Here is a 17,609-nt window from a genome sequence, read left to right as displayed (position 1 = left end):
AGCCTTTCAAATATACCAGAAGCAAATTTGACTCTTTTTCCCCACATGCTCCCACTCATTCCCAACTCTGATTACTCTTATTATTATGAGACATTCCAAGTGCCATTAACTAGAACTGAGTTAACTTCCCTTTTCCTTTGAATGACTACAAGGTATCTGACTAAAAGCATAGTACTTAGCATCTTCTGGTAGAAATTAAAGATGTAGCCTCCCTCAAAAGGAAAGCTGCCTGTGGGTGATGATACGACATGGCTAGAACTACTCTGCGTCATGTAGGATGATCCCAGGCAGGGCTAAGGGGAAGAGTTGGAATGGATATTTAGAGCTAAGAAGTGATGAGGCTGTGGGGGAGCTGGTTGATTTGCAAGACTGATCTGCCTATGTGATCATCTGTCCCTTGGACACAGAGACCTCAGTCTCTCAAAACCTATCATTAGCATCCCCTGTTTACCAATACGACTTGCAATGACTATCCTCCCCTCCCTGCTCAGTCTGCATGGGGGGTTTCTACACCAGTGCATTTATTTTCTTCTGATTCACTGTATTTTTGAAAAAAGATAATTTCTTTGATAACTTTGGAATCTGTTTAGAAAACAGTTTTACAAGAATTTTTCTCTTGTTTGGGTACCCAAATGTTACTCTTTTCACTTTATATAATAATTACTTTGAGTATACTTCATAAAACTTCAACAATTTTGACAAATCCCACAAATTCCTCACCTTAAAAAAAAGCGTATTCTAGAATGTTTAATTTTGTAATAAATCTTGCTCTTTAAAGTATGTTGCAGTGACTGGATTTGAAGACAAAATTGCTCTCTGGGGTACAAACTTTAATATCCATTCGCTTTTGCAAACAACATCTAAAACAAGTGGCTTTTATAAAATGCATGCCTATCAACTTAGAAAACAGAGTCATTTTTTATTTATGTAGGCCAGAGCTATTTGTCTTCCTACATATAAACCAAGTGGCCAATTTACTACTTACTGTTAATTCATTGATACAGAGAGCAGAAACGGGAGCCCGATGGCCTCGGAGCTGGGTTAGGAACGACAGTTTGTTCAGATCCCAAATGATGCAGGTTCGGTCACGGGACCCGCTGACGATGATGTGATAGGCTAATGATGCGGTGGCACAGGTGACAGTATCAGTGTGGCCAAGTAAGGCCTAAAAGGAGAACAGACAAAACCAGGCTGACCACAGTGGCAGTGCTCCTCACGGGACTCCAGGAGAGCCGGACGCGCTGGGAGCTGACAGGTGCACGTACTGGGAGGGGGTGCCTTGCATAGCAGTATCTGGAAGGTCTTCATTCTCTTCTTGCCACTGTCCCTGCCTCATCCCACCAGGGGGAAGGGAGAAGTCTGGAGGACTCTGGAGGCTCTAATCTCCATTTTTATATTACTTCTCTCCTGGACTCGGGCCAGTACCTTAGAAGGAAAGGAGAATGGCAACTGCAACCCAGCTGGGGTTTCTTCATACCTTTTACACATGGAGATGTATCGATTATGGCCCCCAAATTCAGAATTTAAACTCAGAATCTATTCTTTTGTGCCATCAACTCCTCTAAGTCCATTCTAAGGAACTACAATTGGATGGATTTTTAAAAATCCTAGGGCATGGGTGTAGTACATGGTCCCAGAAAGATACAGGAAAATGCAGTCCTGATGTGTCTGCTGAGCGTCTGTTACTGAACTGGAGACACCTGGACATCTCCTGTGCCTGAGAGGGACCCCTTCTTCAAACTAGAATAAAAGCTTCTCTTTTGCTGGAATATGAAGAGAAACAGGATCCAGGGAAATGGCAACGTGGGAAAATAAACATTTTGAAGGAAAAGATTCAGATTACTGTTACGAATTCCTGAGTATTTACTATTTACTTAATGAGCTGGCTTAAAATTTTGGTGATGCAGACACCCTTACTGTATACTTAGCAAACGCCAGAAGGCTGTTTTAAGTAAGAAGTACTTTCTACTGAGGGGTTACAGGCACACTAGCTTTGAAGTCCATTTTCTAAACTGAAAACACTGGAAGCAGGAGCGTTTGGATCAGCAAACTGCACTGTCAGCCTTTTACCTGTTCACGTCGAGACCGTGTCTCTTATGGGCTTCCCTTTTTTTTTTTTAAATCTTTTTTGTCTTTTTTTGCGGTACGCGGGCCTCTCACTGTTGTGGCCTCTCCCGCTGCGGAGCACAGGCTCCAGATGCACAGGCCCACGTACCGCAAAAAAAAAAAAAGAAAGCTTGGGGCTTCCCTGGTGGCAGAGTGGTTGGGAATCCGCCTGTCAATGCAGGGCACACGGGTTCGGGCCCTGGCCTGGGAAGATCCCACATGCCGCAGAGCTGCTAAGCCCGTGTGCCACAACTACTGAGCCTGCGCTCTAGAGCCCACGTGCCACAACTACTGAGCCCACGTGCCACAACTACTGAGCCCTCGCACCACAACTACTGAGGCCCGCGCACCACAACTACTGAGGCCCGCGCACCTAGGGCCCGTGCTACACAACAAGAGAGGCCACCGCAGTGAAAGGCCCACACACCGCAACAAAGAGTAGCCCCCGCTCAATGCAACTAGAGAAAGCCTGAGTGCAGTGGCAAAGACCCAATGCAGCCATACATACATACGTACATACGTACATACATACATAAGTAGAAACCTTTATGGTAAATTCACATATCAAATATTAAAAGATGATGGTTTAATTATAAAAGGATTCTTGCTTTCATTAAAAATTTATAATAGTACATAACAAGTGATCAAAAATATTTGTTAATAATATCATCAGTGTTTCTTCTGAATACATTCATGAGTTTGTCAGGTTCTTAAGCATTACGATAAATGAAGAAACAGAAAAACAAAAGAATCAAAGATTGAATGGTCTAGATGAATGAAAATCATCCAAAAGAAGTTATTATGAATCAATAGCAAATATAACTTGGTTTGCAAAAATTTAACCTACATATAACTTCTGAGAAACATTTATATTACTTAAATATATTAAAAAAATATCACCTAAAGACAACTTACTTCAGATTTTTAAAAAGGACAGCTTGGATCATTTTCAGAAATAGTATCTTCTGATTTCATTTCCTTTTTAAATTATTTATTTATTTATGCAGTATGCGGGCCTCTCACCATTGTGGCCTCTCCCATTGTGGAGCACAGGCTCCGGACGCGCAGGCTCAGTGGCCATGGCTCACGGGCCCAGCCTCTCCGCGGCATGCGGGATCCTCCCGGACCGGGGCACGAACCCGCGTCCCCTGCATCGGCAGGCAGACTCAACTACTGCACCACTAGGGAAGCCCCATTTCCTTTTTTTAAGACCCATTTCTAGCAAAAGAACATACAGTGTTTGCTTTTGTCCATTTATGTCTAAATCACCTTGGAATTAACGACAGTTTTCAGTTTCTCTAGAGTGTGGGCAGCTGGGATGGACTGTTACCTGTTTGAGAGTGAGGGTCTTAGCCTTTTCTTTTGAGGCACCCATCTCCCACACACACACGACCGTGCTTGTTCCACCTGTGATGACCAGCTTGGGGTTGGGGCAGATTGCACAGAGAATCTGGGCCCACTCTGACAAACATTCATAAACTGTCACTACCTGTGAAATAGAACAGATGTGAGACACGCATGCCATTAAGCACTACAAACTCCTGGGACAGAACGAGCATACCAAGCAAAGGAGAACCTCTATGTAGGTCCCCCCCAGGCAAATAGCTGCGCATGTGCTGGGCTGGCTTCAGCTTAGCAACACTTTACTGAAACTCTACTCTGAACTCCTCCCTACAGCCTCCCAACTATAGTTGCTGTTAAAAACCATAATAAGCATTTTGCTCATAATGGGGGTCTCCAGTTTCTCCAGTCTGGGAAAATGACGTTCAGATTGTGTGATGCTCTGTGAGATGCAGGGGGTGATCTGGTGAAAGGATGCGTCTGCTGGAGCCAGGTAGAATGTAAAAGGAAAGCATGAGTGCTGCTGTTCATGAGAGCGTGACTAAATAGAACTGTTACTGACTTGCACAGACTATGCCCCTCGTGCGTTCAGGAGAGGACTGTCAAGGGCAAACAGAGGGCACCAAAGAATCACTACATGCTGCCTCTCCAAGAGATGCTTATGGGACTCAAAACAGTAGCTGCTGCTTCTTGGGGGAAGGGGGGCAGGTATTCTGCCAGCCATTTAAGAGTAGTGAAATGATTAGAGGGCCGGATGGTGACTCAAAAGGAAGCTCTTCTGGTTGGCAGAAATATTAAATACCTGGTTGGCTAGGACCTCCTGGAGGAATTCTTTGAGTGGGGGGAAATTGCTAGCCCCTAGTACACAACCTTCCAAGGGAGGCTTTTCTGCAGGAAACATGACTTGTCCACTAGCTCCTTTATCCTGATCTGATGCAGTGAAGCTCTCCTTTCCTCTGGGCTGTGGAGAAACAGCTGAGAAGCCCTTGGCCTGAGCTCTCCCCATCCCCATTTAAGCAGGATATCCAGACCACGGAAGAGCAACATTAAATGAGCGAGCCAAGAAACAATGCAAACCTTGTCTGACTCATAGGTTCCTAGCCTGCAGCTGAGGTCTGCGTAGCCCCATGCAAAAGTTTTGTTCCAGGTTGGTGGGATGAGAACCTTATTCTGTTCTACTGCAAGAATGCCTTTGTCTGTGCAGACGATTTGTCCCACAGGCTCTTTGAGTTCTATAAAAAACAATCAACACATTAGAACAAGGACAGGGAAAACTAACTTCATTATCCCATAGGGGATGGTAAAGGGATCTCAAATATTCATACAAATGAAGCATCTTGACACCTACATTAATAAAAAATGACCTTAGAAGTAAGTAGGGCTTGCGTTTTGAGTCTTCTGCAGACCTGCTGGGCGGACATCGACCCTGACTGGTGTCTCCAGTCTGCCTGTTTCTGGACACTTGCTTGGGTTTGGTTCCCAGCCATCAGGCCCGCCTTCTTGATCTTCAGGACTGCCAGAGTGATGTGGGATGCTCCCCAGAATGCTGTACAGACCGTCAATCAACCTAGGCCTTCAGGACCTCCCAGCCTGAAGCTTCTTGAAGGAAGGCTGTGACGTTCCCCAAGAAGCCCGACTCTGCCAGAGGACTCTGCCGACTGACCACACCAGTGTTCCACAACCATCTCTGGGCAGTGGCTGGAGCTGGCATGGGGCAGAGTCTCTGGAATGAGACAAATGGCAGAGAGCTTGTAGCCAATCCAATTAACCAGACTTTGATGCTCCAAGTTTTGGATTTAAGTGACAACTTCAAGACTCTGTAAACCAGTTTTTCATTCTAAGTGAAACGGAGAAGAACCCTGTGGTCCTTGCCCCCCATGTCCTCTGCCTGCCTTTTGTCTGTGGAAAAACTTTAGCCAAAGAATAAGTTTAATCAGAGAAGTGAGAAAATACAGAAGCAAAGGAAAACAGTCAAAGGAAACCAAATAATAATAGTCTAGTCATTAAGCATAGTCAAGGACCTTTAGTTCCTCCTCAAGGGCTCTAGATAATGTTCTGAGCCGTGTCCTGTGAGCTGTCTTGTAGATACTGAAACCCACACCCAGTGGAAGAAGTTAACTACACGATGACCAGACTGTAGCCATGACGTAAGCTGCCAAAATTCTGAGAACTGGACCCAAGGAAACGGGAACAAACCAACCTTGGAACTGAACTCATTAACTGTACTTAAAACAATCAAGATGATGCTGGTCAGACCACTGCACAAGAATTTCAAGATGACTGTCAGAGCTGACTGTGCTATTTCTGCATGTAGTCCCCTCCCTCCATCTACAAAAGCTCTTGCCCACTGGTTGTCAGTGCCGGGGTTGGGGGGTTGCCTTTGGACAGGAGTCCCCCCCGGGTCCCCACAGTTGCTGGCATCCAAAATAAAGTAAACTTCCCTTTCCACCAACCTTGCCTCTTTATTGGCTTTTGAGAGGCAAGCAGCTGGACCCCACTTTCGGTTACACAAGGGAAAAAAAATCTACTTGGAAAAGTAATTTAAGATAACTTAAGATAACGTTAGATAAAAGACAGAGGCTTTTAGTTGGCATATTAAAAGCGTAGTCTTCTTACTGCTCTAAATTGGTGGAACGTGTGTAAATGAAGATGACAGAAGTTTTTCTACATGTAGAATATAAAGTTGAACTATAAGGTTTGGTATATTAGAGTTTTTACTATCCTACCAGAGAGGAGAAACTTGTTGGGTTCTTTTTGATGCAAAATCCAATAGGCCCAAAGAAGAAAACAGAAAAGGAAAAAGAGAATCTAACAAGTATTTGGTGATTTACCACTTATTACAAATTATGCTATTGTTGAGAAGCAAATTTATTATTCCTAAACTAGGATTATTAAATATTCCCACAGAATCATGAATCAAAAGCTTATTTCCTGCCATTTTACCTTTTACAGGTGTTAGAGAAGGCCTCAAGTTGTCTAGATGATGAAAAAAGATCTTGTCACTGGTAGATCCTGGTGGGACCAAGATCCCTGCATTGTCTCCGTTGAGTCGACTCCTGACTCGCTTCGGTGGATGAGGTTTTTTAAATAACTGGTATGAGAGATAATGACACATTTTATACCGAAGCTAACATTTATTAAGCCCTTTTATATGCCAAGTATTTTGTTGTTATTTCACTTAAGCTTCACAACAATCATTAGGTATCACATTATCACATTTGACACTGGAGGAAAGAAATTTAAAAAGGCTCAGAAGGTTGCCAGAGACCTCATGCCGCAGTCAGTGGGGACAGGACTCCTACACAAAACCTTGGGTTACCAGCATGCTCTATGCTACACTGAGCTCATAAGAATTTTTCAAAAGGAAATTAATCTCCTCAAATGATAGTAGGTTGACAACTATTTTCCAGTGATGTTTAAAAATTAACCAATTTCTTAGAATGCGATACCATTCTGTGCCACTGAGGGCAGGCAGCCATTCTCTCTAACCAGGTTACTTCTGGCTCCAACATGGGCTTTCTGTATGTGACATCATTTCTGTATCGTTTAGGTGCTACTAATTTGCTGACAGTGTGAGCATTGTTGTCTTCTTTTTACTTTGCAATGTTGTAAAGGAAAAAAAGAAAAGAAGATCTTTGGCATTTCTGTTCAGTATTTCTAAAGAACTGAAAAGTCTTAATATACATTTAAGATAACTGTTCTTAAAATACCATAGATCGGGCTTCCCTGGTGGTGCAGTGGTTGAGAGTCCGCCTGCCGATGCAGGGGACAGGGGTTCGTGCCCCGGTCTGGGAAGATCCCACACGCCGCGGAGCGGCTAGGCCCATGAGCCATGGCCTGCTGGGCCTGCGTGCCTGGAGCCTGTGCTCTGCAATGGGAGAGGCCGCAGCAGTGAGAGGCCCGCGTACCGCAAAAAAAAAAAAAAGAAAAAAAAATACCATAGATCATCAAAATAGGCAGACTCTTTTTTGATGGACAACTGATATTTGAAGAAGTTATCTGTAAAACCTTAGATGAAATGAGATTTAAGATGACTACAACACCATCACACTCTGTGAATTTGACATTCTGGATTTCCAGAAGTAATAGAAAAAAATGCTTTGTATAGAGAAAGATATACATTTTAGGCTCCCAAAACTTTAAACACATAACTCCCATTTTATCTACATACAGGGCTTAGGATCAGGGTTCTGCTATTTCTCATAAATGATAATAATGAGATAAGACTCTGAAGTTCTATAAAAAGACTCACATACTTTAAAGCATGTTCATGAAAGAACATTTACCGAAGAACTTTACAAGGACCTGAGGACAGAGCAGGCCAGGCTAGCGTATATAAGGATATATCAATATGGTGATCACAAAGCTTAGCTGTTTCTAGGATGGTTACACTTGGAAGTACTCTCTATTAGTTCCTGTAATGTCCTACAAATATGTTAGTATCCTAACTCTTCTATCTCCCAGACTATTTGTCTCTTAAACTCAAAAGTGGAACAAAAATCCTGCAACAGTGCATGTGTCTAGATTTTTTTGTTCAGAGTATTTGTTTCCCAGAAGGTATGAAACACGGTTCCCGCACTTGTAACCCTCAAAAAATGGCTAAGGTTCTTCTGCTATGATTAGAGTTTATCAACAAGCATTTCACTTTAAAAGTAAACATGGTTCCTGCATTGGGGAATCAGATTACACTGTAAGTGGTGCAGTTACAGGGTGTCCCGCTGTCTATCATGGCTTTTCCACGAACAAAGACTTGCCATTGTTCTGTGTTTCCAACTGTCAACCCCGGAAACCTCAAAGTTGGTTAACCTAAGAAAAGGGATTCCAGGAGAGATGTCTGAAGCAGGAACAAAGAAGGGTAGCCAGGGCCAAAATGCAGAGGCCAGGGCACTAGGGAAAAGGTGGTGGTCTAAACGGGCGGCAGAGCTAGCCTTCTCCACTGTGCTGCAGTTTCTTCTGGTGCACCCTGCCCTCCTGGTGTGCCTGAGACAATGAGGATGGAGGAAGGGACGAACTCCCTTAACAGAGGTTCGCTCGTTGCCCAAGGTGAGAGATCTACAGCATCTGGGTGCTGAGAGGGTCTGGGTCTTCCTCGCCAGGTTCCAGATAGTGGTTGGAGCAGCTGGTGCAGGGCCGGGCCTAGGCGTTACCATGGTGTGCACTCTCACACCCCAGCACCTGTCAGACCTACACCAATAATCAAATCCAAACCGCTCCTATCTGTCTGTTCCCTGAACCACTGTGAGAGCTTCCTGCTCCTCATTTGGCTCCCCTACAGCATGTGCATGTGTAAGATTGTGACCAGAGGGATCTCTAAAGTCTAAATATGACTTTATATGACAATGCTTAAAGTCAGCATTGGTTTTTTACTGGCCGTGGGATGAAACCCCATCTCTGTGTATCCTGTGGCCTCCAAGGCCACATCTGCTTCCCTGACCATGCTCTTCCCGTCTTCCTGCCAGGAATTGTGTGGGTAAGCACTAGCCTGTGAGGAAAACTGCTCTTTGACCAGCAAAGCTTCTGTTTATCTAGACTGTAAAAGGGAGGAGAAAGTAATAATCTAGGGACCTACTGAACCTATTGGGTGATATTTATGGTTCTTAATTAAAAACTCTGTCTAAACTTAATTATTATATGGTCATCTACCATCTATAGAAATATTACAGAGCTTAAAAAAATGTAACAGAAAATATCAGTGATAAGGAAAAAACATCCATACCTGTTTAGGGATCTGACCAAAGTTATTAATGAACCCTATGGTGGCTGTCTCCTTTAGTGGGTCATTTATGTTGTAGATATCCACTTGACCCTCGTAAAAAAGATGATGGAAGACATTTACAGCTTCTACTGCAGCAGGACCTTGCTGTTTATAGCCGAAGATTAAGTCAATCCACTCATGCAGATGGGCACTCACATAGTCACATTCCAAAGCCTGTAATTTCAAAACACAGGTTCAGTCGCTGGCTGGCTTTTATTACTTCCTTAGAAAATAAAAGAATTCATCAGTGGTCTATAGGAACCAGAATAACTAAAATTCATACGAACAACATTAGTAACTTAAACACATGGGGGATACATTGCTCAAGGTCTTCTCTTTGTACTGTGGTCAGTGACCCAGTGAGATCTCAGTTCAACTGTAGAGCGTACTGCCATTACCTCACGGTGCACTCGGATGAATTCTCGTGGGTCCCCTTTTGCCCAGGGTGGAAGGATAACATCTCCAAGCTTGGTGCCATTTTGTTTACAACCTGTGTAATTGGATATATTAAACAGAAAATAAAAGAATGAGAAAAATAGTAAAGTAACAGAGAAATAGTGGGTTAGTTTCATTACCAGGACTATAAAATTTTACCACAGAAAGGACCCTCAGAGATATCTACTCTGGTATTTCCCCAAGACGACTCCTCCGAGCACTCCCTCAGAGAAATTAACTGAGTGTCAGCAAAACTGAGGGGCTCCCGCTGTCAAATGACTTCAGGGAATGCTGAGCTATGCAAGCTTAAACATGTTTCTTTCCTGCAAGACTCCTTGGAGGCACTGCTCTTCTCTAGGAAGGACATTAGATACAACATTTCTGAAACTTAATTGAGGACAGGAATGAAACATTTTATGGGTCTACTGTTTTGAGTTTGGAAAAACTGCTCAAATCAATTTTTAAGCCCCTTAAGATCACTCATTTGTAAGACCATTAGCAATTTCTCAAAAACTGTTCATTTAGGCTTTTCCAGAATGCTTTAAGCTTGGTGAGTCAATAGCAGTTACCTAGTACTGAATTTCTTGTCTGGTCTGCCATTCACATGGAAGAGGTTATTGAAAGGATATCTAACTCCTCAGCCATTTTCAGTCTGAATGCTCTCTTGGCTTAAGGGAAAATAAAAGTACCACAGTCTCCTAGAAATATTTGCAATACATGTGTTCACTCATATTTCTGATTCTTAAATTCTTGAGAGAGCTCTGTAGAACCCACATGTATTTTGCTGTAAGGATCCTCATTAATAAAATAAAATAAAATCTGAAACAATATAACTTTTGGCTGTTATATCATTTAACAGAAAAAAAATTGGGGGAAGACTATGTGGCTACGGGGGGAGTTTTAATAATTTATAACAAAGTAATATTTATTCCACGTAAACTGTTATTTTAAGTCATAGCCAGATAATCTCTAAAATATTAAAGAAACCGTTTGCTATGAAATCTATTGACAACAAAACACATTAAATGGGACTGGCATCTGAGGAAATAGGTTTTTTTCTTCTTTTCGAAATAACATCAAAAAGTTAATTTTAGCTTACAGAGTTTTCCTAGGCACAAATCAGACGGTCACTGTAAAAAAATGACTCTATAAATAATGTTGACTCATTAGCTTAATGGCAGATGGTTAGATAAAAAGCTGAATTATAAATTTTCATAGGGAAGTATAATTGTTCACATTTTAGAACACAAAAGGCAGTTTCCAAGTAAGGGCCAGTAAAAATATTTCCTTTAGAAATAATCTTGTTTTCATCATTGCAATTTGATGGCTTCTTTACAATGTGATATAAGTGAGAGATACAAAAATCAGTTTATTGTTTAAAGGAATGTCTTGACTTAGTTGGAAAAATTACCATATAACTTAAAAAAAAATAAAACAATCAAGTTATTACAGCCCCTCCCCTCTCTCTCAGGCCCTTACCCCACCTTCCTTGAAATGCCCTCTAGGCCTACAAGAATAAGAAGCAAGTAATAATTTTTTTTGATAAAAAGAAGCAAGTAATAATCCCCAGGCTACCTGAGATATAATCTACTTTTCAAAATTTTGCTCATAATCCCTAAATACTGTGTGATATAAGTTTATTTTACCAGCACTATCTATAATTTAAAAATGTCATTTAAAGGGAACAGTCTGTAGAAAAGTCTTGGTCTGATTCTGCTACTCTGCAGTTCCCCTCCATGTATATCCAAGGGTACAAAGATAAGAAGACCAGACAAAAAAACCTAATTGCTCCAGAGCCAGGGGAAAAAACCTAAGTGCTTTCTTTTATATCATTTACCATCTTTTCTGGGTGGAGAGATCAACAGTGTTTTGTTTGATTTTCTTTATATTGAGGTAAAGTTCACATAACATAAAATCAACCTTTTTTTTTTTTTCCTGTATGCGGGCCTCTCACTGTTGTGGCCTCTCCCGTTGTGGAGCACAGGTTCCGGATGCGCAAGCTCAGCGGCCATGGCTCACGGCCCCAGCCGCTCTGCGGCATGTGGGATCTTCCCGGAACGGGGCACGAACCTGTGTCGCCTGCATCGGCAGGCGGACTCTCAACCACTGCGCCACCAGGGAAGCCCAAAATCAACCATTTTAAAGTGAACAATTCAGTGGCATTTCGTACGTTCACAATATTGTGCAACTACCATTTCTATCTAGTCCTAAAACATTTTCATCACATCAAAAAGAAATCTTAGGGCTTCCCTGGTGGCGCAGTGGTTGAGGGTCCGCCTGCCGATGCAGGCGACAGGGGTTTGTGCCCCGGTCCGGGAAGATCCCACATGCCGCGGAGCAGCTGGGCCCGTGAGCCATGGCCGCTGGGCCTGTGCGTCCGGAGCCTGTGCTCCGCAATGGGAGAGGCCGCAACAGTGAGAGGCCCGCGTACCACAAAAAAAAAAAAAAAAGAAATCTTAAAAGAATCAAACAGTTGTTCCCCATTCCTCCCCACCCCTGCTCCCATTCCCTGGTAACCACCAATCTGTGTTCTGTCTCTCTAGATTTACCTATTCTGGACATTCCATGTAAGTGGAAATCATACATTATGTGACCTTTTGTGTCTGGCTTCTTTTACTTGGTGCAATGTTTTTGAGGTTCATCCATGTTGTAGCATTTATCATTATTTCATACCATTTTATGGCTGAATAATATTCCATTATATGTATATTCCACAATTTGTTTATCCATTGATAGGTATGTGGGCTGTTTCTGCCATCTGGCTATTGTGAATAATGCTGCAATGAATGTGCATGTACAGGTCTTTGTTTAAGTCCCTGTTTTCAGTTCTTCTGGACAGTTCTTGGAGTGGATTTGCTTGGTCATATGGCAATTCAACATTTCCTACCAAACTGCTTCCCACAGTGCCAAACCATTTTACATTCTGACAAGAAACATACAAAGGTTCTACTTTCTCCATATCCTCACTAGCCCTTGTCATCTTCTGTTTGTGTGCTTTTTTTTCATCACAGCCACCCTAGTGAATGTGAAGTGGTACCTCACTGTGGTTTTGACATGCATTTCCTTAATGACTAATGATCTTTTCGTATGCTTATTGGCCATTTGTATAACTTCTTTGGAGAAATGGCTATTCAGGTCTTTTGCCCTTTTGCTTAACCTATTGCTGTTAAGTTGTAAGAGTTCTTTATATTCTGAATATTAGACCCTTATAAGATACATCATTTGCAAATATTTTCTCGCATTCTGTAGGTTTTCTTCATAATGCCCTTGGATGCAGAAGTTTTAAATTTTGATAAAGTCCAATTTATCTTTTTTTGTTGCTTTTGCTTATGCTGTTGATCCAAATCCAAGATCATGAGGATTTACCCCTATGTTTTCTTTTGAGTTTTATAGCTTTAGCTCTTACATGCAAATAGTGTTTTTTAACGTGTGTGATTTCAAGGAGGGAAGATGAAGGTGAGCATGACAAACATACATGACCTTTCTTTTATTTACTTATTTAAAAATAGATGATTTGGTTGGGTTTGTAAGTAGTCTGGCTAGAACATTTCTGCGACATAGATTATTATAACGGACTGTTTCTGGAATATTGAGGGTATCTCTTTCTTTCTGCACCTCTCCGTTATCTGTCTCTTTGAAAGTGATGTCCTTAGGGAAGAAAGTAGCATTCTCCAAAGGTGAATTATAAGTGAACATAATAAAACACTAACGTGCATTCATATTCAAATGCTGTGCACACATTTGTTGTTTTTCCCTGTTCACCATCTACTCTATTTCTTTGAGGAACTGCCACTCCCTTCGACTCTAAGTGTTAGAACTTGATGTCTTTAGCTGCTCAAGGGTGAGCTCCAGGCCCAATCAGAGGTAATGAGACTCAGTTTCAGGCCTTTTGCTGGGGTTATTGAGAGTCTTACTGCCTTTCCTATTGCATCTAGACCTACAATTTCACAAGGTTCAAGCTGCTGATGAACAATTAAATAAATAAAAATTATATTACAAAGAAAAAACACTCAAATATATTGGATATGAATATTCCTTGAATTTTCCATTAATGAATTTTATGAGGTAGTATAGTAATGGTTTATATGTTGAACTCTTAAATACAGTATGATACAGAGCATGAAAAAAGTATGAAAACAGAACAATATCTGGCACTAATATTCTAAAGTGAAACAACGGAATTTTGATATGTCGTAAAAATAAATATTCAGAAACATAGATCAGCAAACTGTCTTCCAAGAAACTGTAGCCAAGGTCAAATCTACTTCCTGAAACTGCTGGACAATATAAAGAGAGAAGAGTACCGAGGAAATTTCTCTCCTTTTTATAAGTGTTGATTTGGTTCTGTTTTTCTAGAAAATAGTACCCTAACAGGATGAAGAAAGGGATTTACCTAAAGTTATTCTGAAATTCTAACTTTAAATTTTATTAGCATGTAAGCTGAGAATGCTTCAGGCAATACAAAAGATTTAAACAATACATGAAAAATATGGATATGCCACTCTTGGCTGTGAGTTTCAATCATATTAATTTTCAAACAAAATTTCACCTCACCTTTGTTTTCACTGAAATAAATAATGATATTCTGACCATTAGATGTAATTTGTTAATTCTTAATTTTTCCCCAAACTATAGGTTTGAAACAGCTTATTTGGGGGCATAAATCTATTTTCCTTTGTTATATTTACTCTCATACACCCAGTTGTAATTAGCAGCAGCTAAACTCACAAGGAAATAGAAACCAAGCAGGAACCTGCAAGGCCTTCCCAAGAACAATACTCCCTTGCCCCCCAACATGTCCCCTGCCTCTTGTTTGCAGAAAAGCTTTAGCCTCCTAGGCCTACCCCAAGTTCCAAAGAGTAAATTTAATCAGAGAAGTAAGAAAATGCAGAAACAAAGGAAAACACTCAAGCAAGACAAAATAATATTAGTTTAGCCATAGAGCAAAGTCAAGGATCTTTAGTTCCTCCTCAAGGGCTACAGACAATATCCTGTGCCATGTCCTTGAGCTGTTTTGCAGATACTAAAACCCCTACCAGGTGGACAAAGTTAACTACACCAGCACACAGACCCCAGACCAGTTGGAACCAGAAGGTTGATGACTGATATTCCCGAAACATCACCCTGTTACCCTCACTGTCAACCAATCGTAGACTTGTGCACAAGCTGAATGCATATCATGTGACCCTCTCCCTCACACTTTTTAAAAACCCTCCTCTGAAAGCCATCACTGGGAAGTTCAGGCCTTTTCAGCATGAGCTGCCCATTCTCCTTGCTTGGCCCTGCAATAAGTGCTGTCCTTTCCCTTCACCATAACCAACCCAGTGTCAGTAGATTGGCTTTGCTGCATGTTGGGTGAGTGGATCCAAGTTTGGTCTGGAAACAAAATCTTTTCTTGTCAGTGTGTACTACAGACAATCGTCAGAAAACTGACTTATTTCTGTTGGTCTTTTCCTGGCTAACGATCCTAAGATAGTGCCATAGTGCTACATACCTAGATCAAAGTTGTTGGAATTGAACAGGAATTCTGGTAAGTAAAAAAATTCTGGGATAAGTTCCTTTACATCTGCCATGTTGTGCTTTGATGCTGAATACCAGGCCTCGCGTACACTGTGAAACATCCGGTCAGCCAGGTCAAAATGGCCTCCCTGTGGGCAGAACGAGAAGGCACCTTTCTGTTAGAGAACCACTCCCACCTCACAGCTTCCAAGTTCAAGGGCTTGAAACCCAAGTAAATATGTTTGATGACAACTCAATTTCCCATCATCCTATGTTAAATACACAAAATTTTAAATAATCACAGAAAGAAAATTAATCTAATTCTTTTCGGGGTACTCCTTACCAAGGGTGCTCTTGCTCTGTATCAAAGTGAAATCCAAGTACAAAGACTTTAAAAAGTCATTAAAAAAAAAGATCAGTTTTTAGAGAGGGCAAGACTATAAGGAAATTGAGGAGTTCCTCCATTGTTTGATAATGCTCTCCTAAAAAAAAAAGATTCTAATGTAGCCATCTACAGTTGGAAATATTCAGTTTATATATGAATTTGACTAATTTTATAAATTAACATGACATTCAGGTTCTCACACCAATGAGAATTAAGTGGAGAACTCGGAAGGTGATCAAAAAGTTATAGATTGATAAAACAAATTTAAATAGAAAAGGGATTTCTTTTGCTTACACAGCCTCACAGATAACACCACTCCCTTCCTCAGTCCAACTCCCTATGCTGCATTTGAGTGAATACAGTGTGTTTGTCTTTACAATGACGTTCACTGTGTAAAAATGCTGAAGTCCATACAATGGCCACCAAGGCCTACCACCATCTGGCCCCTGCTACCTCTCTGACCTCATCCCCTATTGCTTTCCCCTGCAGTCACTCTGCTCCAGACATACTGGCTTCCTTGCTGTTCCTCAAGCATCTCAGGGATATGCCTGACTCAGGGCCCCTCATAGGCCGTTCTCTCTGCCTGGAACATACTTTCTCCAGATATCTGCACCAGTAACTCCCTCACCTCCTTCAAGTTTCTGTTCAGATATCACCTTTTCAAGGAGACCTACTCTGACCATCATGTCCTCCTCCACCTCCCATTCCTGTACTTCCCATTCCGTTTCCCTGACCTACATTTTTCTGATAGCACTTATCACATTCTGAAACATTTTACAATATACTTATTTTGTTTGTCTGTCTCCCTCAACTAAAATATATAAATTCCATAAGGCAGGACTTTTGTCTTTATTCACTGATATCTCTAAGCACCTGGACCAGTGCCTGGAATACAGTAAGTATTCAACAAATATTTGCTGAATAAATGAAAGAGAATGTGGAGAAAGGCAATTATAATACAGAAGACAGCAAATGAGCTAGACAGTATTACTCTTTTTTAAATGTTTGTTGAATTCAACCAGTTAAGGCTGAATTCCATATACCTGGCTGGAAAGCATATGTTACTTGCTTATTTGACTAAAGGACCCTGGCACTTGTTTAGTGTAAACAAATTCTAGTTTATTTATCAATTTTGGTCCAGTGAAATTCCACTTTCACTATGTTTTGACTACTTTTGTGACTAAAAACTTCACAGGGCTTCTTGTCAGGCAAGGTAACAACATTAAAGAAAAAAGCAACAATCTTAAATAAAAGGCTTGAATAAAATGCAAAAATTCCAAACTTAAGAGTTTTACCTGTAGCCTTAGGAATATCTGTGTGAAGGGCTCCATCCTTACTAGGTACGAAGCCACAATCATTGCAGATGAATAGTGTGTCCCATAGTGGTAGGCTGGAGTTTCTCCTTGCCAAGAAAATTAAAGCATAATTGAAAATGAAAGAGTAATATGAAAAATAAAATTTGCATTCATCAATAGACTTGAAAATGCTAACGTATGTGATAACTGTGACACTAAGTGCAATTAGCACTGGCATTTGCAGCATGAAAACTTTATGATGACACTGCAACCTCTCACTTATATGTTTGGCAGTTATCCAGTTTAGTATAATTCTGTGCCTTTCCCCCAAACTGAGCACATCTAGCAATTCATGTTTTGAGGCTAAACTGTAACAGGTAATCCTTAATAGCAAACCATCTTTGACTAAAGCAAGATAATGAGCAACTTTTTATTAGGTTCTAGCTTTGCAACAGTATAAATTTCTCTAAATTGTTGTCTTCGAATATTATGCAATTTTTATTACATACATATTACATACTCCTTGCAGGAAAAAGAAAGGATTCCACACAGGGAATATAGTTAGGCTTAGTTTTTTTCTCTTTTGTTTGTTTTGCCTGTTTGAAGGGGATACATGATAAACATTAAACATAAAAAAACATAAGTAGGTAAACTGTAGTATTTTAGAAGGTAATCAACTATAATTTTTTAATGCAAAAGGTTTCTAAAAAGTGCCTCAATAAAATTAAAAGAACCTATAATGGAAAACAATCTGAAAAAACTGAATGACTGAATCACTTTGCTGTACACCTGA

General features: G+C 40.9%; 1 protein-coding gene across 2 annotated transcripts in view; it reads right to left on the bottom strand.

Annotated features, from left to right (window-relative positions):
- Positions 1-17,609, bottom strand: part of WDFY3 (WD repeat and FYVE domain containing 3) — a 232,575-nt gene that overhangs the window by 14,317 nt on the left and 200,649 nt on the right. For both annotated transcript variants that reach the window (XM_082652754.1, XM_082652755.1), the window contains 8 exons: positions 16,817-16,923; positions 15,132-15,285; positions 9,601-9,692; positions 9,164-9,376; positions 6,391-6,538; positions 4,525-4,679; positions 3,437-3,595; positions 986-1,165 (listed from right to left, as the gene is read on the bottom strand). In XM_082652754.1, the coding sequence (XP_082508880.1) occupies positions 986-1,165; positions 3,437-3,595; positions 4,525-4,679; positions 6,391-6,538; positions 9,164-9,376; positions 9,601-9,692; positions 15,132-15,285; positions 16,817-16,923 (1,208 nt within the window). The remainder of the gene's footprint in view (positions 1-985; positions 1,166-3,436; positions 3,596-4,524; positions 4,680-6,390; positions 6,539-9,163; positions 9,377-9,600; positions 9,693-15,131; positions 15,286-16,816; positions 16,924-17,609) is intronic.

Source organism: Grampus griseus (genome assembly GCF_964374135.1).
Source record: "Grampus griseus genome assembly, chromosome: 4".
NCBI classification, from domain to species: domain Eukaryota; kingdom Metazoa; phylum Chordata; class Mammalia; order Artiodactyla; family Delphinidae; genus Grampus; species Grampus griseus.
Note: the sequence above shows the minus strand (reverse complement) of the source record. Positions and strands in the feature narration are given on the sequence as shown.